The sequence below is a fragment of the Lagenorhynchus albirostris genome, chromosome 2 (assembly GCF_949774975.1).
Source record: "Lagenorhynchus albirostris chromosome 2, mLagAlb1.1, whole genome shotgun sequence".
NCBI lineage: Eukaryota > Metazoa > Chordata > Mammalia > Artiodactyla > Delphinidae > Lagenorhynchus > Lagenorhynchus albirostris.
Genome location: NC_083096.1, coordinates 73968009 through 73992337, shown reverse-complemented (window position 1 = coordinate 73992337; position 24329 = coordinate 73968009). Strand labels below are relative to the sequence as shown.

Genomic DNA, 24329 nt, shown 5'->3' with positions numbered 1-24329 from the left:
TATCCATGAAAATAGGATTTGAGAAGAAATGAGATCATGTGAAGAGACTTTAACTCGTGAATCAGTAAACTTCTAGTTTCACTGATTTATTTATGAGTGTGTATTCTCAGGAAAGAAATTTAAATCCCATATATTCTCTATAAAAAAAGTATTTTTTCATAGATGTATGCATAGAGAGCTACGAAAAACTTCTGTAAACAGAGGTCGTCCAGTGGTTAAGACTGCGCGCTTCCACGGCAGGGAACACGGGTTCCATCCCTGGTCAGGGAACTAAGATCCCATATGCCACATGGAGAGGCCAAAAAATAAATAAATAAGTAAAATAAAAATCAAATATTCCTTCAGGGAAAGAATCTGGTTGGATATATAACAAAAGGATTAAATGGTCTTCTCGGGGGTGGGGGTGGGGGGTGATTTTTGACTTCTGCCCTACACCTTTTGGGGAAAAGTAAAAATATAAAAAAGAAACTATTAAAAAACAATCTACAAAAAAAAAAAAAAAAAAAAAAGGGCTTCCCTGGTGGCGCAGTGGTTGAGAGTCCGCCTGCCGATGCAGGGGACACGGGTTCGTGCCCCGGTCCGGGAGGATCCCACATGCCGCGGAGCGGCTGGGCCCGTGAGCCATGGCCGCTGAGCCTGTGCGTCCGGAGCCTGTGCTCTGCAACGGGAGAGGCCGCAACAGTGAGAGGCCCGCGTACCACCAAAAAAAAAAAAAAAAAAAAAAAAAAAAACAATCTAGGGGCTTCCCCGGTAGTGCACTAATTAAGCATCTGCCTGCCAATGCAGGGGACATGGGTTAGAGCCCTGGTCCGGGAAGATCCCACATGCCGCGGAGCAACTAAGCCCGTGCACCATAATTACTGAGTCTGCGCTCTAGAGCCCGCGAGCCACAACTACAGAAGCCCAAGCGCCTAGTGCCCGTGCTCTGCAATGAGAAGCCACCACAATGAGAAGCCGCGCACTGCAACAAAGAGTAGCTCCCTCTCGCTGCAACTAAAGAAAGCCCACGCACAGCAACAAAGACCTAATGCAGCCATAAATTAATTAATTAATTAATTAAGAAAAAAATCTAACACACAGAAAGACTTAAAAAATGTATTTGACGATAGGGATGAAAAGTTTTAGAGCACCAAGGAGATAAAATAGTGTGATAGTAAAAATAATTCCACTCATATTTATACACTGGATAAAACACACACAATCTCTCTGGGTCTTGATTTCCTCATCTGTATAGTAAGGGCCTTGTGTTAGATTGTTACATTCCCCCTTGCTTCTTAATTATTTACAATTTTGGACAGCCATAAGAACAAACAGTTATAACAAAAAAGAACAGGTCTTATATAGTAAAAGGTTGTTAGATTAAATGTACAATTCAGCTGCACAGATATGTTACATTTGTGCATAAGCTAGTTTTCTCTACTCAGAATGTTAAACAAGAAATTACCTTTTAGTATTTTCTTGTTCTTCTTCTTCTGGGAATGGCTTCTGCTTTTTCTTGGTCTGTTCTTCCAACAGCCAACTTTTCCTCTTCAATCCCTTTTTATGTTCTGAGTTCAGGTTTACACTCTGAACGACAGCTTCAATGACATCTGTAACTGTATCAGGGCCAAGGTGCAGTGCTGTTCCTTCTTCACCTTCATTTAATTCTGGGCTGACAAATTGGGCAGCTTGGAATGCTTGCATTGATACCACAGCCTGGAGGGGACATTTCCGAGGTCGACCTGGCCTGCGTTTCACAAAGTTATTCCCTGTCCTGGCCTGTCTTTGAAGTTTTTTGGCTTTTAAAATTTTATTGACGTGGTCTAGGTTTTTCTTGGTGGCCAAGATTTTGTCATAATTGCACATTTTCCGAGCTTGGCGCTGCATAGCTTCTACTACACTTCTCTTGATATGATGGGGGGAATGGCTGCTGGGCAACTTTTCAGAAAGGAGTGAGATGCTACTACTGCAAGAGTCACTGGGGACTGCAGGCACTAGAAGGCTGTCTGGTTTTCCCAGGGTTCGCTCCTTGCTGTGGCTATGGACTGGACTGGAGGAAGGTGGCACAGAGGCAGATGCGATCACAGCATCAATATTTTTCTCCAGGGGCTCTTGGTCCTCATGTTGTACCAACCGCTGCAGCAGACTATCCACAGAGTCATCCCCAGATGAAACCAATCTTGGACTTCGAGACGGAACTCCGTTCACTAAATAAGACAACAAATCACACATGATAAAAACTGAACACAACTGGTTATTTAAATAACTTTACAAAGAATAAAAGACAAGGAATACCACTCTATTTTTCATAGCAAGATTAAATATCATATTGGGTTGGCCAAAAAAGTGCCTTCGGTTTTTAAGTAAAAATAAAAGACACATTTTTCATTTTCACCAAGAACTTTATTGAACAATGTATTCACTCTTTTGTTCCACTACCCTCTGCCATTTTTCAGGCAACTTCATAATTCCATCTTCCCAAAACTTTTTATCTTTTTGAGCAAAGAACTGTTCCAGGTGCCTTTTACAGTCTTCCAGGGAATAGAAATTTTTTCCATTAAGAGAATTTTGTAAAGGCCTAAATAAATGGAAATCTGAAGGTGCAATGTCTGGTGAATGCGGAGGATGAATCAGAACTTCCCAGACAAGCTGTAAGAGTTTTTGCCTGGTCATCAAAGAAACATGTGGTCTTGTGTTATCCTGATGGAAGATTATGCGTTTTCTGCTGACTAATTCTGGATCATCAATTGCTGCTTTCAGTTGGTCTAACTGGGAGAAGTATTTGTTGGAATTACTCGTTTTGTTTTCCAGGAGTTCATAATAGAGGACTCCCTTCCAATCCCACCATATATATAACATCACCATCTTTGGATGAAGACCGGCCTTAGATGTGGTTGGTGGTGGTTTATTTCGCTTGCCCCATGATCTCTTCCATTCCACATTATTGTTCAGTATCCACTTTTCATCACCCGTCACGATGTGTTTTGAAAATGGAACATTTTCGTTATGTTCAGTAGAGATTCGCATGTGGAAATACGGTCAAGAAGGGTTTTTTTCGCTTAACTTATGTGGAATCCAAACATCGCAGCAATTCACATAACCAAGCTGATGCGAATGATTTTCAACACTTGATTTAGATATTTTGAGTATGGCGGCTATCTCCCACATGGTATAATGTTGACTGTTCTCAATTAATGTCTTGATTTGATCGCTATCAACTTCAAATGGTCTACCCGACCATGGAGCATCATCCAGTGAGAAATCTCCAGCACGAAACTTCACAAACCATTTCTGACACGTTCGATCACTCACAGCACCTTCTCCAACCACTGCACAAATCTTTTTTTGCATTTCAGTTGCGTTTTTACCTTTCTTGAAATAATAAAGCATAATATGCCGAAAATGTTGCTTTTTTCCTTCCATCTTCAATATTAAAATGGCTACACAAAAATTCACCAATTTTGGTAAGTCTTTTTTTATTTTTTTAAGAATTTATTTATTTATTTTTGGCTGCGTTGGGTCTTCGTTATTACACGCAGTCTTTCTCTAGTTGCGGCGAGAGGGGGCTACTCTTTGTTGAGGTGCGTGGGTTTCTTATCACAGTGGCTTCTCTTGCTGCAGAGCACGGGTTTTAGGCACACAGGCTTCAGTAGTTGTGGCACACAGGCTCAGTAGTTGTGGCTCGCGGGCTCTAGAGCACAGGCTCAGTAGTTGTGGCTCGCGGGCTCTAGAGCACAGGCTCAGTAGTTGTGGCACATGGGTTCAGTAGCTCCGTGGCATGTGGGATCTTCCCGGATCAGGGATAGAACCCATGTCCCCTGCATTGGCAGGCGGTTTCTTAACTACTGCGCCATAAGGGAAGTCCTGATAAGTCTTTTTTTAAATGTACGCTGATATGACAACTGTCACATACAATCTAACAAAATTGTTTTGAATGAAGTTAAAAACAACTAAGTGCTACTAGAGCCATCTTGCAGAAAAAACCAAATGAACCTTTTGGCCAGCCCAATACCATATGCATTTGTCTTTCACAGGCAAGCTGATAGTTTCCTGAATAGGGTACATTACAGTACCCACAATAAATTCAAAGTTGGCCCATGTTTCCCTAATAAAACGTGGTGGGTCAAAAAAACAATTCTCTCTCTCTGAGACGAGGAGCAGAAAGAATAGAGATTATTTCTTTAAAAATGAAGGTCCAGTTAAGAGACTCAACAGCTAAATATTGAATAAAGAACTAAACTTTAAATACATATATTTCTAGTCCAGTGCTTTTTCTGACAATGTTTTAAGTGCAAAGGAATATAAGTGAAATTCTCACCAGGGAAGCCCGGTTCAGTGGTTTTTTTGACAGATTTCTTAGGAATTTTTCTATAGATCATATCACCTGTAAACAGATATATTTTTTCTTCTTCCTATCTGTATGCCTTTTATTTCTAAAAATCAGGTTTTTAAAATAATTAAAAATGGATGTTAGATTTTGGCAAATGTTTTCTCTTTACCTAGATGATTATGATTTTCTGTTAATTTCGTAAAATACACTAATTGATTTTCTAATGTTAATCCAACCTTGCATTCCTGAAATAAACCCACGTGGTCCTGGTATGCTATACATTCAACATACTGGATTCAATCTGATAATATTTTGTACCGTTTGCATTCATGCTTAATAGTGTGTAGTTTTCTGGTAATGTGTTGCTTGGTTTCAGAATCAGGGTAATGCTGGCCTTCATAAAATGCACTGGGAAAATGCTCCTACTTTCTGGAATAGTTTTTATATACTTACTATTATTTTTTCCTTAAATAGTCATGATTGAAGCTATTTGGGCTTTGAGTTTACATTGTAGAATGGTTTTAAACTGCAAGTTGAATTTCTTAAATAGATGTAGGGCTCTTTAGGCTATTTATTCTTGAGTTTTAGTAGCTGGTGTTTTGCAAAGAATGTGCTCTTTTTTTATCAAATTTATTGGCATAAAACTGTTCATTATGCTCCCTTATTGTCCTGTTATGGTATGTAGCAATTGCACTGATATCCTCTCTTTCATTCCTGATACTGCTAATTCAATTTCTTTTTTCTTAATCCTTTCAGCTACAGTTCTCCTTTAAAAAAATTTTTTTTGATAAACCAGTATAAGCTTTCATTGATTAATGTTTTCTGTTTATTTTTGCTCTTATATTTATCATTTTTCTTCCATCTAATTTGGGTTTAATTTGTTCTAATGTCTTTAGCTTCCTAAAGGTGAGAGTTTGGGCTTAGACCTTTTTTGTTTAATAATGTAACTTTGTAAAGCTAAAAACAGACTTAGCTATACTCCATAAAATGTATGTGTTTTCATTTTTATTTAATTTAAAAGATTTTCTAATTTTGTCTGTGATTTCCTCTTTGACTTATGGGCTATTTAGAAGTGTGTTGTTAACTTTTCACTTATTTGGGGAATGTCAAGATATCCTGTGTTACTGAATTCTAATTCAATTCCATTGTGTTCTTAAAATATATTCTGTATGATTTCAAACTTTTAAAGTTTATTAAGATGTTTTATGGTCCAGAATATGATGCTACCTTGATATAATTCCACATGAACTTCAAAAGAATATAAGAAAAGGGTGTTTTATATTTATTTACTGAAAATTTCTGGAACTCTTCATTCCTTTGGAATTGCATCTAACAACAAGCCATGTTTCCATCTACTATGATTTTTCTGTTTGAAGAACATTTCTACTACCGTAAACCTGCTGGCAACCAATTCTTTAAGCTTGTTTTTCTGATAATGTTTATTTTGCCTTCATTTCTGAAGGGTATTTCACTGGTTATAGAATATTAAATTGATAGGTTTTTTTTCCCCTTCCAGCATTTTAAAGACATTACTTTTATTGTCTTCTGTCTTACAACATCTCTGACAATCCATCTGCTGTGATTCGTTCCAGTGTTCCTTGTATACTATGTGTTTTCTTGTCTCTTTGCTTTTGCTGGTTAATTTTAAGATTTTCTCTTAACCACCAGTTTTAAGAAATTTGATAATGATGTCTCTTGATTTCTGTATGTTTGTGTATCCTGCTTGGGATTTGTGGGACTTCATGGATCTATGGGCTGATAACTTTCATTAAGTGTGAAAAAGTTCTGAGGATTATTTCTTCAAATATTTTTTATTCCTCCTTGTAAGACTCAGATCCTATGTATGTTGGCCCTGCTGATACTGTACCACAGGGTCACTGAAATTCTATTCATTTTATATCACTTTTTTCCCCCCACTTCTACATTTCATTTTACATAGATTTTATTAGTATTTCTGCAAGTTCAAAGATCTTTTCTTCTGTAGTGTCTAATCTGCTGTTATCCCATTCAGTGAAATTTTCATTTCAGATATTTATCACCTAAAGAAGTTAACATTAGATTTTAAAAATATCTTCCATTTTTACTATTCGCTATATTCATATTTTCCTTTAAATTCTCAAAGATAGCTGTTTTAATGTACTTGTCTGTTAATTCCATCACATGTTATTTCTGTGGCAGTTCCCACTGACTGATTTTTACTCCACTAAGTCATACTTTCTTGCTTCTTGGCATGTCTATTAATTTTTGATTGGATGCTGGACACTGTAATGATACACTGTTAAATGCTCAGATTTTGCTGTCTTCCTTTTTTTAACATGTTAAGTTGGAGAAATTGAATATACATAGTTTCTGGTTGATTTATTTGCCTTTCAATTGCAAAATAAAGGCTGCCATTCCTGGGCTGCTGGAGTAAATGAGAATGCTAGGTCAACCAAGATGGAGGATACATTGATCAAGAAAAACTTAGCTTTATACTGAACGGAAATTAAGCTTTCCTTTGGCTCTGCAAGGCAACTGGGGGCACGACCAACCTACAACAAATTTTAATTAATTTTTTTCTTTGTCTCACAGGCAATATAAATCTGCATGAGAGACAGAAGGTGAGTATGAGCTTGTGTTCAGAAACTCGTTTTTCTGCTCCACCCAAAGCTAAAACTGAAACAAGGATCTAGCTTCTGTGATAGATTTGTTTGTATTTGCTCTTACACTGCTGTCACCATTAAGGAGTTACACATCTATGCAGGGAAATCTGATGTGAACTTCTGTCTGCTGGAGTTCTAGGCTTTGTCCTTTGTCTCTTATATCTGAATGTATTCCAATAACCAGGCTCTATACCACCAGGACTCAAGCAGATGTTAAGTAGCTCTAATGCTCTTTATGTGTGTTGAATCAAGCTTTCTGAAAGTTTCTGGTTTTCTATTTATGCATTTCAAAGTTCAGCAAATATTTTAAGAAATGTTTTCCACATTTTACCTAGTATTTTTAGTTCTTGGTACCAAGAAGTTTGTTTGCTCTGCACATCTAATCTACCACACTACTGGAAATAAAGAGGTCTAATCTATTCCAATACTACCTAAATTCTAACAGTTCCCTTTCCTCATCTCAAGCCTCCAAACTGCTCTAACTTTACCTCTACCTGCAAACTGTTTTAAAAAATCTTTTCCCCAGGACTTCCCTGGTGGCGCAGTGGTTAAGAATCTGCCTGCCAATGCAGGGGACACGGGTTTGAGCCCTGGTCCGAAAAGATCCCACCTGCTGTGGAGCAACTAAGCCTGTGAGCCACAACTACTAAGCCTGCGCTCTAGAGCCCGCAAGCCACAACTACTGAAGCTCGCATGCCTAGAGCCCGTGCTCCGCAAGAATAGAAGCCACCGCAATGAGAAGCCCATGCTCCACAACAAAGAATAGCCCCTGCTTGCCACAACTAGAGAGAGCCCGTGTGCAGCAACAAGACTGAACGCAGCCAAAAAAACCAAAAACCACTTTTCCCCAATCATTTCACACTTTCTGTCCAAATCTTTCTTGACCTCTTTATTACGTCTGACATTAAGAGATTTCTATGACATGTACTCTTTACCTTTTTTATTAAAAAACTATTTAAGGGCTTCCCTGGTGGCGCAGTGGCTGAGAGTCCGCCTGCTGGTGCAGGGGACATGGGTTCGTGCCCCGGTCCGGGAAGATCCCATGTGCCGTGGAGCGGCTGGGCCCGTGAGCCATGGCCGCTGAGCCTGCGCGTCCGGAGCCTGTGCTCCGCAACGGGAGAGGCCACAACAGTGAGAGGCCTGCGTACCGCAAAAAAACGAACAAACAAAAAAACTGTTTAAAAATTTTGTGTCATTCACTGACATCTTTTCATCCACTTCCCTCTCAAATCTAATGTATCTTAAATCTCCAACGCTGTCATCTTTTCAAATTACACTTTCTCCCTGGGCCTCATTCACTGCCAAATTCAAGTTTATCTACATACTGCTAGATGTGTATCTCTACCATAGGTGTCATAAACTATAAACCACACCGTCCAAATGGCTATCTAACATCTCTACCTCAATAGCCCAAAGACAGCTCAAATTTAATATATCCAAACCTGAAGCCATTATCTACTGTCTTCACACATTTCTCGTGCCACAGTCCATTCTCCATATTGTAATGTTTTACATTTTTCTAAAATGCCTATGTGGCAGACTATATTATCATTCATAAATATTTGCTGTTCCTCCCTTGATAGGATTATACTTCCCATACTTCCTTGACATAAGACTTAACCATGTGACTCGCTTTGGCACTGAAATGTGAGAAGTAACATATGTTACTTCTGGGCAGAAATTTTAAGAGCTAGTTAGTGCTTCGCTGTGGCCTTTTACTCTGTTTCATAAGACAAGCAACATTCCAGATAGATAGAGGCTGCTCCATCAGACAGGTTACTAGAGGGAAGACAATATGGAGCAGACCTGTCATGGTCATACAGCATGAATAAAAAATAAAGCCTTTGTTGTTTTCAGTCACTGAAATTTTGGGATTTTTTTTAGCACTGCAAAATCTAGCCTATTCTCAATGATACAATATATGAAATAATTTTCATCTTCCCTGTTCAAAATCCTTCAATAGCTCCCAACTGCATCTACAATAAAGTTTCAATTCCCTCAAATAAAAAAGTACACCATATCTGATATAGTCCATTATTACTTTTACAACTTCATGTCCTTGTCCCACCTGTCTACTCAAATTATAGTAGTATATATGTCACATTTTCAGTATGTCAGTGGTTAGTGCTTGAGTTCCTCTGTGTGTCATAACATTTTGTATACTGGCCTGTTATAGAATTTAACATACTTTTTAAGTGGTGAATATATCCAAATCCTTGAGGACAGGAACTTATCTTATTCATATTTGTATCCCCAGTGCTCTGTATATACAGTTACCCTAAATAAATAGTTTACTAAAGTAAAACATTTTGGTGATTTTCTTCATAGATATGTCTCTTATTGAAATCTCATTCATTTTTTTCGGGGGTTGGCAAACTTCTTCTATAAGAAGAGAGATAGTAAATACTTTAGGCTTTTGAGGACACACACAATTTCTCACGTATAATTTTTTCTTTTCCTTTAAAAAAACAGAAACAAAAACCAGCCCTTTAAAAATGTAAAATCAATTCTTAGCTTGAAGGCTGCACAAAAAAGAGGCCTTGGACAACATTTAGTCCACAGGCTATGGTTTGCTGAACCCTGGTCTAGGCTGACACCATCAAAATTAGTCAGTCATTGCATTAGTCAGTGTAAAGACAAAGTACTATGAGAGACAAAACTACCATTGCTGTTTGAATTCCACTGTACCTTTGGCACAATGGTACTAATAAAAAGCTTCAAATATGGTGAAGATAATCATCAAATAAAAATTAAACAAATTTACCATATTGATACAATTTGACAGTGAGCCCTTGAGTACTGATGAAGAAATTAAATTTTCTGACCATAAGTCATAAGTGATCTCCTAATTAAAACCACATGGACAGAAAGCTAAGGAATGATATGTGACTTCCTTGCTAAAACTTTCAAAGGCTTCTAAGTGTTATCAATAAGGCTCTACATGACTGGTCCCTACCTGCCCTTCCAGCCTCATATTCAGTCACTGCCTTTACTCCAACCACACTGGCTCTTTTATTTAATTTCTTGAACTCTCTATTCTCCCCTTTACATATATTACTCCCACTACTGGGAATGAAACTACCACTCCCCATTTCTCCTGATAATACTGATAAATTAAAAATGATTTCCTACTCTCCAATCCCTGGTAAAGGCAGAAGATATATATCGTTATTATTATTATTATTATTTTGGTAAACACACATACTATCAGTAAAAAGAAAACTGAGAGTACAACCTAAATCTAAGTATAAAGTGTAGAGATATGTTATACTGTATGAAGAAGTTATATATATTTAAAATATGTAAACATTTAAAAAGTTGATTAGAAATAAATATTAATAGAGGTTCTTCTTACAACCTCAGATTGTTTTACATATCTCAAAGATTTGTAAATGCTACTGGAAACTATTACTTTACTAAATAATTTTATATATATCTAAGTCTTTATTAAATAGCTCTAATCTACACTCCCCTATTACACTACATGCCCCATTACCTCAATTCAACTTTCAAAATCTGTATTTTTGTGTGCGCCTACCCTTCTACCTATTCATTTTGAATTATCCCTTCTGAACTATATTAAAATCACTATACCTCTACAAACCTTCAGTTACAGGATAAATTACGTACTAGGGATGTAAGTACAACATGATAAGTAAAATTAACACTGCTGTATATTATATATTAAAGTTGTTAAGAGAGTAAATCCTAAGAGTTCTCATCACAAGGAAAAAAATGTTTTTTTTTCTTTTACTTTATATCTATATGAGATGATGGATGTTCAGTAAACTTATTGTGGTAATCATTTCATGATATAAGTAAGTCAAATCATTATGCTGTACACCTTATACAGTGCTGTATGTCAATTATATCTCAATAAAACTGGAAGAAAAAACAAAATCAGTATACCTCATGGAGTATGCTTAACTGGACATGAAAGGGGTAAAAGGTGAACACTTTTATTGTTTCAATATACATTATTATTCTCACATCTCAGGACCACTTTTGTTTGTTTTTTCTAAATATTATACTGCAAGCTAATAAATTGTAATCTACAATGTAAAGCTATTATAAGGGAGTTCCCTGGTGGTCTAGAGGTTAGGATTTGGCGTTTTCACTGCCGTGGCCCAGGTTTAATCCCTAGTCGGGGAACTGAGATCTCACAAGCCATCCGGCACGGCCAAAGAAAAAAAATCTATTTTAAGTCTGTTCACAAGTAACAGTTGGGAAATTATCTTCAAAGTCTGTTAAAACAAATAGCACTTGCCTGTCGAAGAAGTACTCTCAGATGAAGACCTCTTTCGTGTAGGGCTACAGTTTGTGCTCTCTGATGGTCGCTGGGAAGACTTATCTGAAGTTGGCTGGGAACCTGGAGAGACAGGAAAAGACAGAAATCATAGGAAAATCCAAGTCTAAAAATAAAGTTAAACCATTCTGTGTTAGAACTGTAATATTTTAGCTGTTGCCACTGCCATTCTCTGTAATAATATGACTTTCAAGCTGACAATAAGAGGACATTAAGCGAAGGACAAATGACACTAGATGTTGCGGACAGAATTCCACAGGTCTCATACATAATTTCTCCTGTTACATTAATAGAGGAAAAACTAGTTTTAGTGGAAAAATGAAAAAAATATATGATTTAGTTTTTATGTATTATACTATGAAACATATTAAGATATTTATTGATAAAAATTACTAGAAATAATATAATAAACCTGCTCTTGATTATTGACTCAAATTCATCATATAAACTGACAAAACCTACAATGCAATTAATTAGGAACAACTGATGTGAGAAAAGCAGGTCCGACCTGCGCATTTTATTTAATAGAATCAAAGATGAAAATTAAAAGAGGTGAACCTTAAATCCATACATTCCATATAATCCAGAGAACACTCTGAAAGAATTTGTTATTACTTTATACATGGAATAGAATAAGCCTCCTTTAACGCTTACTTAAAGTTCCTTGGTTGTATACATAGAAGTTCATGAAGACAAAGAAACTCCATTTCCTTTAAAAAAAAAAAAAGTCTCATACTCTTACCAAAACCCCAAATAAATGCAGCATAATTTAACACAACTCTTATTCAAGGGAAAAGTATGTCGTTCAGGAAAGACTATTTCCTGAATAAAATATACTTGGCTCTGATATTAGACTCCTTATACCCTAAAAAGCCAGCTGTTGAGAATACATAATGAATGTCAACTGGTTTGTCAAAAAACTAGTAGCACTCTGAAATGTTCGCTCTTAACTTGAAAAACATTACAAATAAAAAGCCTTACATATAAACTGGAGGCCCAAAAGGTACCATAAATCAAATACTTGAAGATGAGATTTTTTAAAGTTCTGCCTCTAAATGAGAGTTAACTCCTTAATGAACGGACTGACTAAAGGACAACTTGGGGACAGAAGAACTCAATGGAGCTAAGTTTCTAATATTTCCCTTAATAGTAAACCATGAGCTTTCTTTTAATCACGCAGTATCTTAAATCACATCACTGTAAATACTCTTTTAGCAGGCTCTTTTAGCGCTGATTAGGTGAGATATAAGACTATGTGTTGCCATTCAAGAGTAACAAATTAGATTTTGGGGAAATTGATGTGATAGTACCTCCTACTTTGGAAACACAGTGATGACTACAGTAAGATATAATTAAGAAGCAAGACTGTTTATTGTTGAATCTTAAAAACAGATACAAAAGGGATTTTAAAAACCAACAGTAAAATAAATCCCCCTAGAGTGTGGTTCAGATAAGATTTCCATTAAAGAGCTAAATACCACAATAAAATAGCTAAGAAGTAAAAGCCCAGGCATCAGTGAAGATATAACTTTAAGTATTAATACTGAAAAATTCATATACTGAACAGATAAATATTGCCTACTCAGACACACAGCCAAGACAGAAGACAACAGTGGCCAAGAAGCTTGAGACATCACTGAACTCCCTTTACCATTACTCTCCTGACTAATGGACAAACAATCTTAGATTAAGAACTAGGGAAAGAAGGGGTTGGAGAGCACTTTATAAAGTCTTCTCTCTCAGCCATAAACTAACATTTATTGACTACAGTTTATATGTTTGGCACTATGCTAGACAATGTGGAGGTGGGGGGAGGGAGAGACAAAAACAGTATAATAGTTTCTGCCCTCAAGGAGCTTATTTAGGGTCTTGTATGTTATCATGTATTACACTTCAGGTGGCGTTTGTGCCATCCATTCTTGAGCTCCGTCTTCAGTTTCTAGGCTATTTGGCAACGTTTCCCAAATTTCTTGCTCATCTTCAAGAAAGTCTTGATGAAGGCTTCAACTATACCTTTGATCATCAGGATATCCTGAGAATCACCCTGCCTGGCCTCACCCACCTCAGGGTAAAAGAGGGTACAGGCACTTTCTTCAAAGCTCCTTCTTTTGGTGGCATCTGGAGCTGCAGAGGAGGCAGTGGGAGGTGGAATGGGGGTCAGATCCCCGGAGATCGTTATTGGCAGCTTTGTACAGCAATTCCTGAGAAACTGAAACAATTGAGAGAGAGATGGCTTAGCTCACTTAGCTTCTGAGCCATTTTTCATTTCCTGAAAGTAATGGAGGCCAGCAGCCTATTCTTAGGATGTAATAGGAAACTGGAATAAAACTTCATTCAGGAGGGTTCTCTTTTTTCATTTCAAAAAGTCCGTTTGAATTCCCTGTTCATACAGAGCAGAGTTGTTCTTAACAATTTTCCATATTTAAGGGGGAATAAAGTTGTATCCCTAAGATACAGACCTCTAGGGTTTGATAATCAGCAGATCTAGACCTTTATTTCACTTAAAAACATTGCTTATAGGAACAGTAAGAGGATGAGGATACCTGAAAAAAAAAAAAAACATTAACTAATGATGTAAAGCAACCAAGTTTAAGACTGGAAAATGATGATATAAACTCATATGCAAGAGGTAATAATCTGTTAAAGATGTTCAAAAGCATGTTAAAACTGGCCTAATAGCAGAAATCATATGAAATCGGCAAACACTATCTCTAACACTACCAGAAACATACTGTTTTATAAGTCCCATTATGCAGCTGGGTGGATGGGGAAGAACAAGATATTGCCCAGAGAACTAGCATGTCCATTTCAAAAGAGACCAATATATTTATGCTTCAAAACCTAAAACAGAATGCAATGCAGAGTTGAGTGTAGTAATGTTAGGTACATGAACTATGGAGTAAGGTATCCTGAGTTTGATTCCTGGCTCTGCTATGAAACATATTCAAATGTATACAAGTAAACATATTCGAATGTTGGTTTAATAAAGGACTCTTAACTAACATGGTTGTTTTGAGTTCCAAAATGAGGTAAGATAAAAAATTCAAAAGGTTTTCATAAATGTTATACTATTATACATAAATTGGCTCCTTAGGTTTATCACAGAATTTTTAGACCCTAAATACTTAATCATGTCACTGACACGCATAGGCAACCATTCAATATTAAAACAAAAATTAAAAAAGGACAGGGACTGGAACTAATCTAGAATATCAAGCATTTATCTTAAACATAAAGAAGTACTAGTAAAATAAGTACCTCTAATTAAGAAGTACTATTAAGATAGGTACCTCCAAGGCTGGTAGGTAACTACAAAGGTTGGAAAAAACTCCTCTAAAGTGAATCTTCTAATTCACTGACTCTTCATCATAGCTTCTCCAGGGTTGGGATTATGCTCTGGATTATATCAATAAAATAAGATGTGCCCAAATGATGAGTCAGAACCAGAAAGTGTTTAGTTCTCTGTTCAGCTCTGTACCAGGGGAAAAAGTAGTTTTCTGCTTCCACTGTTTGGCTCTTTGGTTCTTCTAAATCATGGCTGATTCCTTAAGGGAGTTACTGCTTTGTTACTGTCTCCATCATGTGATGAATGTTTGTTCATGTGTAATCAGTGGTCATTTTATGATGAGACGAGATCGGGCGTGTTCAGGGTGGTATGGCCGCAGCATCAGTGGTCATTTTAGATCTGCCTGGAGGGATATGTGAAGACTCTCCACTCCTCGTAAGACAGGAAGTTTGTATGTATTCCAATTCAAGAAAATCTGATATTTCCTCAAAGAACATACACAGAGAACACATACAATTCTAAGTATCAGAGAGTTCCCATTGAAATGAATTCCCATTTCTCATTTCAATACAATATTAAAGCTGAATAATTAAGTACTTCAGAATAAACAGAGAATATTAATGGGAATCCCTCCATTCAATATTTGGTAGAAATCCTACTGAATGTCTCATCACACAGATGACAGCTTCAGAAACATGTTTAGAAATTCTATACATATAAATGCAGGAAACAGAACTTAAAGATAAGTCACAAAAGAAGTACCTAAATAAAACTGGACTTTAACATAAATGTAAGGTGATTACCACAAGTAAATTCTTTTTCTTCAGTTGAGGCCTTCATGTAAAAATGAAGGCAGACTACTACTAAGGAGGGAAACTGAAAAAAGAGAATACCATTAATTGGGATAATAAAGAGGGAATTAAGAATAAAAAAAACACTTGGAAATGTGAGGGACCCTTGGAAGTGGTTTTGATTGTAGGATCTCTGCGTTTTTATTTGGCCATTTATTGGATGAGCTTTTTAAAGAGAAAAACAGGTTTTAGGGAAACATTTGCGTCAAATTAGACAAAGAGGAGGAAAGATGGTACTTTTAGAGCAAAACCATAAGATGAAACCATGGATAAGAATGTCAGAAAGTTGAGAAAACAAAAAAGAACATAACTAGGTTTAAAAGGGATAAGAATCTGGAAATCTTTATATTATACACAAAAATGGGTGGAAACCAAAAAGCTCTTCTGAAGTTGATTTGTCACAAGAGATGTTGATTGATGTCTATAGAGGAGGAACAGAAACAAATCCAAGATAAAAAAGAAATAGTACATTTACAGATGCCTGGGTGTGAGGACAGTCATATGGGCAAAGATATCAGCGTAAACAGAGAAAATTCCCACTGATAACAGTGTGGGGGAGAGGTGGAAGACATCACAAAGAAAACACTGGAAAAGATTCAACCTAACTACTTCACTGAAGCCCTGAGTATCCTAGGCTAAAAAACGAGGAACTTCCAAATGTAAATTAGCAGAAGAACATAGTGAATGAAACCAACAACTGGTTGGATAAAACATGCATTTCTTTAGTCTAAATCCACTATTAAAACTTTAATAACAATAGTTATGAGTTTTGGTTACACCCTGTTGGGAGTTCAACACTGAAGACCCAAGGAACTAGGAAATGGTTTGAATGAGCAAATTGTCTGATGTTTCTAATGCTATAAATATCTTTGGGTAAGCTATGGAAAAACAGATTAAGTATGCTAGACTTGGAAAGACACTGTTAATCAGTTCATAGATGATATAAATTTATTTTAAAATAACACATTTAAAACTAATTTCTAACATTTAAATTGCTCCTTCCCACCCAAACTAAAGCATGTTACAAAATTTTAAGAAATTCCTCTTCTTTTATTATTTATAAGTCAAGACTACTGGCAATGTTTGTTAAAAAGTGACTGAATCAAAACTGGTTATAATTAAAATGGATACCATAGTAAAATAATGTGAATGTAAAACATCAACTATGTGGAAATCTTTGATCAAGTTTTTTTGTTTCCAGATCTAAGTTCTGAATCCTTTGCTATAGTTCACAGATCATAAGAGCTCTGGAAGCTTCTTCTGAATGAGCTGAATGCTGAGATAAAAACTGGTTCCTCGATAAAAACAGCTGTTTCCAATTGTGGGAAATATATTTACTGAAAGCAATACATTTCATCTGACTCACCAATTAAATGCAGTACAAGAATGATTCAGAGACTGTGCTGGTGATTTTGAAGCTAAAAAGCCTGTGTTTTTCTCCTTCCAATCAGGGTATTTCTCATACCGCCCAAATCAGATAATTCGCTGAAATGGAATTCCTCTGGAAATTCCCAGAACTGTACTAACCACCACAATAAATTTTCTGATTTCATGTCCACACGGTCACACTTCACTTACGGGTGTATCTTACACACCACCCTAGAGAAATTGTCAGAAATCAGAAAATTCTGATCAATGCTTACATTCTTCAGTTAAAAATAAAATAAGACTCAGTATACTGTGCTTCAACCATTATGCATCTACTATAGTGAATAAACTTTTTCCAAACAAAAGGAAGATTTAGCCCTAATTTTTTCTTGGGGGACAAGATAACTGTTTATATAGATATATAACTTTTTTTATTCTATAATTTGTAAGCTATAAATGCAAAATACTCCATGTGACTGCTCTACCCATTTTTGAAATCAGGTTGCAGGTTCTGGCACGTGCAGCTAGACATGAATTGAAAATGCTGAAAAGCAGGGATGGAGAATCTGACACTCCAGGTCAGAAACTCTTCCTCACCAGTCCTATTACATGTCTACTTAACAAAGATACTTAAATAAATAGAATTAGTTATCAGAATTGGGTGAAACCAGAAAACCTGGCCTCATTTAAGAGTATAATTTTATTACAATTTTATTTGCACCAAGCTGATTTTAGACTGTTAGTATAACAGTATAGAAGAGAATATAAGTTAAAAAATAAGCTATCACTTATAAAATGATAAAATGCACAATTACTTATAAAATGACTAGACCAGTTTTCTTTTTAAAGCTTTATGAGAGTTAATCCAAAACTGCTGGAGTGATTAAGTCAGTTTGATTTCCCCACATATGAAACAAGGAGAGAAAAGGTTAAATGCCTTGTTCCGGACAACATATCTATCATTTCTGCCTGTGCCCCTGATCTATCTTCCTCAAATTTCCATCAACATAATTTATCAAACATGCCTGTTTTATTCCAACTAACACTTATGATAAATCTACTCAATGCAAACAGTAAAGAATATTTTAAATTTTTTCCTTAATCAGTTATCAGTTTGAGATTGGTTTCACTTGACAATTAGTACTCTGCTTTTTAAAAAAAACTAACCTGACTGTTTTGGAATAATTTTAAATTTACAGAAAAGTTGCAAAGACAGTACAGAGCAAAAATTCTCATATACCCTTTACCCAACCTTCCTTAATGTTAATGTCTTACTTAACTATGGTACATTTGACAAAACTATGAAGTTAACATCAGAATAATTTTTCTACTCATGTCCTTTTCCTGTTCCAGGTTACAATCTGGATATCACATTGTATTTAGTTGTCAAGTCTCCTTAATTTTCTCTGATCTGTGATGGTTTCTCAAGCTTTCCTTGTTTTTCCATGTCTTTGATACTCTTGAGGAGCATGAGGAGTATTAGCCAGGATTTTTATACAATGTTCTGTCCACATTGGCTAGGTATTTTATACAATGTTCTGTCCACTCCCCTTTTTTTGATATTTTCTTATGATTACACTGGGGTTATGGGTTTTTGGAAAGAACACCACAGGAATGAAGTTCCCTTCTAATCACATTATATCAGAGGGTACATATTACCATCGTGATTCATCACTGGTGAAATTATACTTTCACTTGGTTTAAGGTGCTGTCTGCTAGGCCTCTTCACTGTGAAGTTAGTACTTTTCCCGTTCCATACTCTGTTCTTTGGAATTAGGTCACTAAGTCCAGCCCATATTCAGGAAAAGGGGAATTAAGTTCCACTTCCTTGAAGGGGATAGTCTACATACATTATTTGGAATTCTTCTGTAAGGATGATTTGTCCCTTTCCTCTTAAACTGTTCCAGCTTTGGCCACTGGCCAACTGTTTCAGGATAATAATGTCCCGAAGGTAACTGACAATTTTGGAGTACACGGTATACTAAATAGTTTTTTGGACATTTTAACAGGAAAGCAATTTATGTATAATGAATCTATCTCCAAGTTATGTATGGAAAAATTATCAACTGAAGACTGAGAAGGTCAATTTAAGATAACATGAAATTTAGTTATGCTTTTTATACTTTAAGAAGGAAAACTATGTGACACTGAAACAAGTACAGATCTAGAAGATGCAGTTATTTCCTTGACAGAATACAAAATTATAAGGAAAGAACACATAATAAACCAGTCAGAAATGCTACAAAATTTAAAGCTGTAAGAACTTTAAAGCTGTAAGAATTTTAATCACCTGAATTTCCTTATTATTTCCCATTCATTCCTTAACCTCCAGAAATCTAACAATTACCACTGTGGGAATCGCTCTTAGATCACAAAAGATAATCTGCTAAAGCAAACTGTCTACTTTCAGTCCTTATCTAAATGATCTCTGTAGCACCTGACACTCTTGACTCCAAACTCCCTTAGGAAACCCAGTGTGTTTACCCTACATATTACCATTCCTTCTCTTATTTCCTTCGCTTAAACAACCACTTATCTAAAACTTTTACCTTCATGTTTGATTTCTTTTGAGCTACAGATCCATATATCCACATATCCCACTAAACAGCATGAAACTCCATTTTCCATCTCCAGTCGCGACCTTTCACTTAATCACATCACCATTCAACCAACTGCCCAAGAGAGGTATCTTGGAGACATGCTAAAATCTTCCTTTTTTTTTTACCAAACGCGGGCCTCTTACTGTTGTGGCCTCTCCCATTGAGGTGCACAGGCGCTCCGGATGCGCAGGCTCAGTGGCCGTGGCTCACGGGCCCAGCCACTCTGCAGCATGTGGGATCTTCCCAGACCGGGGCACAAACCCATGTCCCCTGCATTGGCAGGCGGACTCTCAACCACTGCGCCACCAGGGAAGCCCTTCCCTCTTTCTTCACCTCTTTGGAAAATCTATTTCTTTGGAATATTGTTTTCTCTATCACTATCTTAGTTCAGGCCCCCATAATATTTTGCTGAGACAATATCCAAACTGGTCCAACTGATCTTTCTCTAATCCATCTATCATAGTGCTATCCATATAATCTTAGCAAATCATTCTGCTTTAAAACCCTTAACTTCCCACTGCCTATAGGGTAAACTCCAAACTCCTTGGTATTCTATATAAAAAAGAGGCTTTATGATCTGTCCCCCGACTATCTTTCCAACCTCATCTCCTGGTCCCATATCAGGCTATCTACAGTTACCTAAGTATAGTATCATGTCTCCAAAACCCTAAAAAGCTTATTTCTCTATAGGAAATAGTCTTCACCCTTTATTCTTTGCACACTAAACTCAAAACATCTTCCTGGCTCCTTTTAAGTGAGTCCCTCTCTTCTCTGCTCCCCAAAACACAGTGTATCTCAATTTTAGGAGCTATCTATCAATAACTATTTGGATACATGTTTATGTACTCCACTTAACTATAAATTCCTTGAAGGCAGAAATTATATCTTATTCCTTTTGTTTGTATTCCTTGTACCCGGCAAACAACAGATACAAAATAACTAAAGGGACAGCGACCATCATAACAGTTAAGATTAAAAAATCAAGTTCATAAAGCTTTGCCTAAACAAAACAAATTCTGATCTTGAAAGTGACCAAATTAGAAGATATCCCATGATTTAGCACTATTTTCTTATTATTTTCCTTAACTAAAAATCTTTTTCTCAACTGGTTTTATGTGGATAGGTAAGCCAATTTTCATGTCTATCTGAAAAAAATTCCTATTAGAAAATCAAGACACATTTCTACCTACGTATCAAAAGAGTAATAACTGTGAAGAAGACAGAGAGATTCCAAGTTACAGATCAATTAACAAAACAAATTAGACTTGTGATATAATGAAGAATATACCTGATCTCTGATTCCTGGCACAGAACTTCAAAAACCTTGAAATTTCCTGATAGCAGTGTCTTTGTTATGCCAAAGAGGTGACTTAAGGTGAACCCTAAGATTCCCTCAGGATGGAGGCTGGTCACTAGAGACCAACCACATGATTAGAGAGCTGAAACTCTGGGTGAGCCCAATCTACAGAGGGTGGAGATGGACCTGAGATTGAATTCAATCACATGGCCAATGATTTAATCAATCACACCTATATAGTGAAGCCCCAATCAAAATTCTGGACACAGAGGCCTGGTGAAGCTTCTTGGTTGGTGAACACAATGATGTGCTGGGAGCATGACACACCCAGATTCCACAGAGAGGGTATGGAAGCTCTGTGTCCCCTTTCCCGCCCCAGCTATTGCCCTATGCATCTCTTCAATTCCTGATCTGTATCCTTTATAATATAACTGTAATTGTAATTATAGTGGTTACAGTAAGTTCTATGAGCCGTTCTACCAAATTATCAAAACTGAGGGGTTGTGGTAGCCCCTAAACTTGTAGCAAGCTGGGCAGAAGTGTGGGTGGATTGGGGACACTGAAACTTGCCACTGGCATCTTAAATGGGGGCAGTCTTCAAAAAACTTTGCTCTTAACTTGTAGGGTCTTCTCTAACTCCAGGTAGTTAGTATCAGAATTGATCTAAATTGTAGGAAACTCAGTTGGTGACAAAGGATTGGTGTCAGAACAGTGACTTCGGAGAGGTCTTAATGTTTTTGTATGCTATATTTTTAAAGGAAGGGAAAAAAAAAGGTTCTTATTCATAAAGCAGGTATTTCTGCATACGCTAGCTTTCCCTGCTATCTCATTCTCCAAGGTCCCTGAAACCAGATTCAGATTCATCCCTTCCACCCTGACTCCTATCTACTCCTATAAATGGCCTCTTGGGTGACGTTAATGTCCATGTAGATGATACATTCAACAACCTAAGCTGTCATTTCACTTTACCTTCACCTCAATTCCCCCACTTCTTATAAGCTCCTTCTCACAACTCTTAAATTAGGGGCCTCAGACTCAATATTCCTTGGAGCCAGATAAATCTCTTAAATATTTGAACTGGGCCAGATATAACACACAACAGGACACTGTGAGGACTGAGGAAAACTGAAGAACGTATGTCCCAACTAAAGACTTGGGGAGGGGGGAGGGGCGGCCACTATTGAGACCCAACCTTGATGTCATCCAGGAAATACGGATTAACTGTTGTCAGATGTTCTGATTTCTTTTCAAAGAAAAGCAGAATTCTGCATGCTTGTGTGAAATCTCCAGATTTTTAAATTTTAGCAATTAAAAAAACAAACTGTAGAAATCATCACAAAGGGTCATATATAAACCAAAGGCTGATGGTTTTTAATCACTACTTTAAATACTGAAATTCCTCAAAGCTGTCCAAGGCTCTTTTCTTTTCTCACTTTATATTCTCTGTAGGGAAATATCATCTCTCTCACGACGACAGGTAGATAGATAAACAGAGGATTCATAGATGTATAGTCTATTTTGTTAGAATGTTTCTGTAGAGTGAAACAGCTCACATACAATTGATAAATAGAATACCAGAATGACATGGAGTTCATACGTGATTTTTCAGAGTACATTAATGTTTTGAAGCACCAAGTTAGCAGCTAAACAAAGAATACTCTAACACAAACTAAATGCAGTAAACCATTGAACAATGTAGTTCTGTTCAGAATGCCCATTCACCCTCTTGGCTACAAATGGTCACAGATTTTCCTACAAGTGCTTATTGTGTGGTTCCCCCAACCTTCATGAGAAAGAGACAAATAAGGACAATAAACCAGAACCAGCTATATCTGGCATCACTTCATATTTATGATATGCTTTGTGTCTACAACTGAGCAGCTTCAACCCTTCTTTATATCTGTTTCTATCAGGCTACCTTCATCTTCTCCTAAAGAGTCCTATGTTTATTGTAGTATTTCTTTACTTATTAAACAATTTAACATGTATTTTTACCTGCTGCTGGTATTTTCTAGAATGACTATTTTTCTTGGTGCTCTGGTTACAAAGTTTCAGAGGTTTTGAGAGCCTGTTCCCAACTCTCTTTTCCAGACATCCTTTTATTTTTAGTGAATAATATCACCAAAGTTTTTCAAAACCTCATAGTGAAATGCCCGTATCTCTAGCCCAAACATCTCTCTTGAGCTCCAGAACTAGATACCCAAATGTCTGCTCAACATCACCACCTGAAGTTTCTAAAGGCATCTCAAGGTTTATATATATGAAAAAGCAAACTTGTACTCTCCCCAAATCTCTCCTCCTCTAGTCTTCTCTGTATCAGTACACTGCACCATGAACCTCTCAAATATTCATGAAGGAGTCCGCCAACACCCTTAAGTATCATCATTTTATCTAGACTACTGCAATTGTCTACTAATTGGTTTCCCTGTAGCTATTTTTGTCCTCTACAATTCAATGTTCACACGTGAGCTAGAACAATCTTTTAAAATGTAAATTTAAAATCAATACTTCTGTCTTTTTGCTTAGTATAAAATCCAAAATCTTTTAACATGTGGTCTGTCTTCTTTCTTTCACCACAATTCTCTCACCATTCTCTCTCTTGTATTCCCTCTCCTACCACAATGAACCTTCTGAGCGCTCCCCTGGTTTTCTAACATCTAAGCTCCTTTCCAGTTCAGGATCCTCAAAAGTGCTCTTCACCCAAACCTCAGCTTGGAAGCTTGGTGGTTTCACATCCTTAAATTGCAACTTTTTACCCTTGGACCATAACTAATAACTCTATCTAAATAGGCACCCCTCTCCCCTTAGTTATGTATCCTAACACTTATATTAATTAATTTGATAGCATTTTTATCAATTATGCCATTATTTATGTGCTTACCACTCTATAGTTTGTCTTCCTTCACCAAGCTGAAAGTTAATGAGGCCAGATATGTCTTTACTCTCTACTATATACCAGTGACTAGAAGAATGCTAGATGTTTTGGAATTCAATAAATAAATGAATGAGTGAATGAATGAGTAAATGAGTAAGTGGAATTCTGTTCACCTAGCTAACTACTGCTCATCCTTCATTCAAGTTAACTGTCTAGGGTCACTTTCTCAGGGAAGCCTTCCTGAGTTAGGCCCCCATTTCATACTCCCATAGAACCCTGGACTTTAAATATATATATATATATATTTATATACCATTTGTCACAATTTTTATGACATTTAATGTGCAATTTTTTTTATTACTCATCTCCTCCAATATTAAGATCCATGAGAACAATGAACCTGTGTGCTTTGTTCCCTATTATATCACAAGGGCCCACAAAGTACAATGTCTGGCTGACAGCAGATATTCAATAACTGCTGTTGATTAAATGTTTGTCAAAAAATTTGTTGAATGAACCTAATTAGAGCTTACGATTTTTTCCTTCTTTATTACATTGTTAAAAACTAAAGAATGCTCAGCTCCACCAAGATAGCTTTTATTTTTCAAAAGTTCACAAATAATTAAAATCAGGAAAAAAACCCTCTTCTCTTTGAGGGGTTTATCATTTCCTCTAATGCACAAGTTTTTAATATTTGGGGGGAATAATATCAATTAACATTTGTATGCTTACTATGTGCAAATCATTTTAATAAACACTATAATCTCATTTACTGTTTATAATAACCCTACTAAT

The 24329-nt window shown here is 36.6% G+C and overlaps 1 protein-coding gene across 5 annotated transcripts in view; it reads right to left on the bottom strand.

Annotated features, from left to right (window-relative positions):
* The window catches only part of ASH1L (ASH1 like histone lysine methyltransferase), a 187803-nt gene that overhangs the window by 122830 nt on the left and 40644 nt on the right, over window positions 1-24329 (bottom strand). For all 5 annotated transcript variants that reach the window (XM_060136621.1, XM_060136630.1, XM_060136638.1 and 2 more), the window contains exons 3-4: window positions 11219-11320; window positions 1445-2186 (exon numbers count right to left, since the gene is read on the bottom strand). In XM_060136621.1, the coding sequence (XP_059992604.1) occupies window positions 1445-2186; window positions 11219-11320 (844 nt within the window). The remainder of the gene's footprint in view (window positions 1-1444; window positions 2187-11218; window positions 11321-24329) is intronic.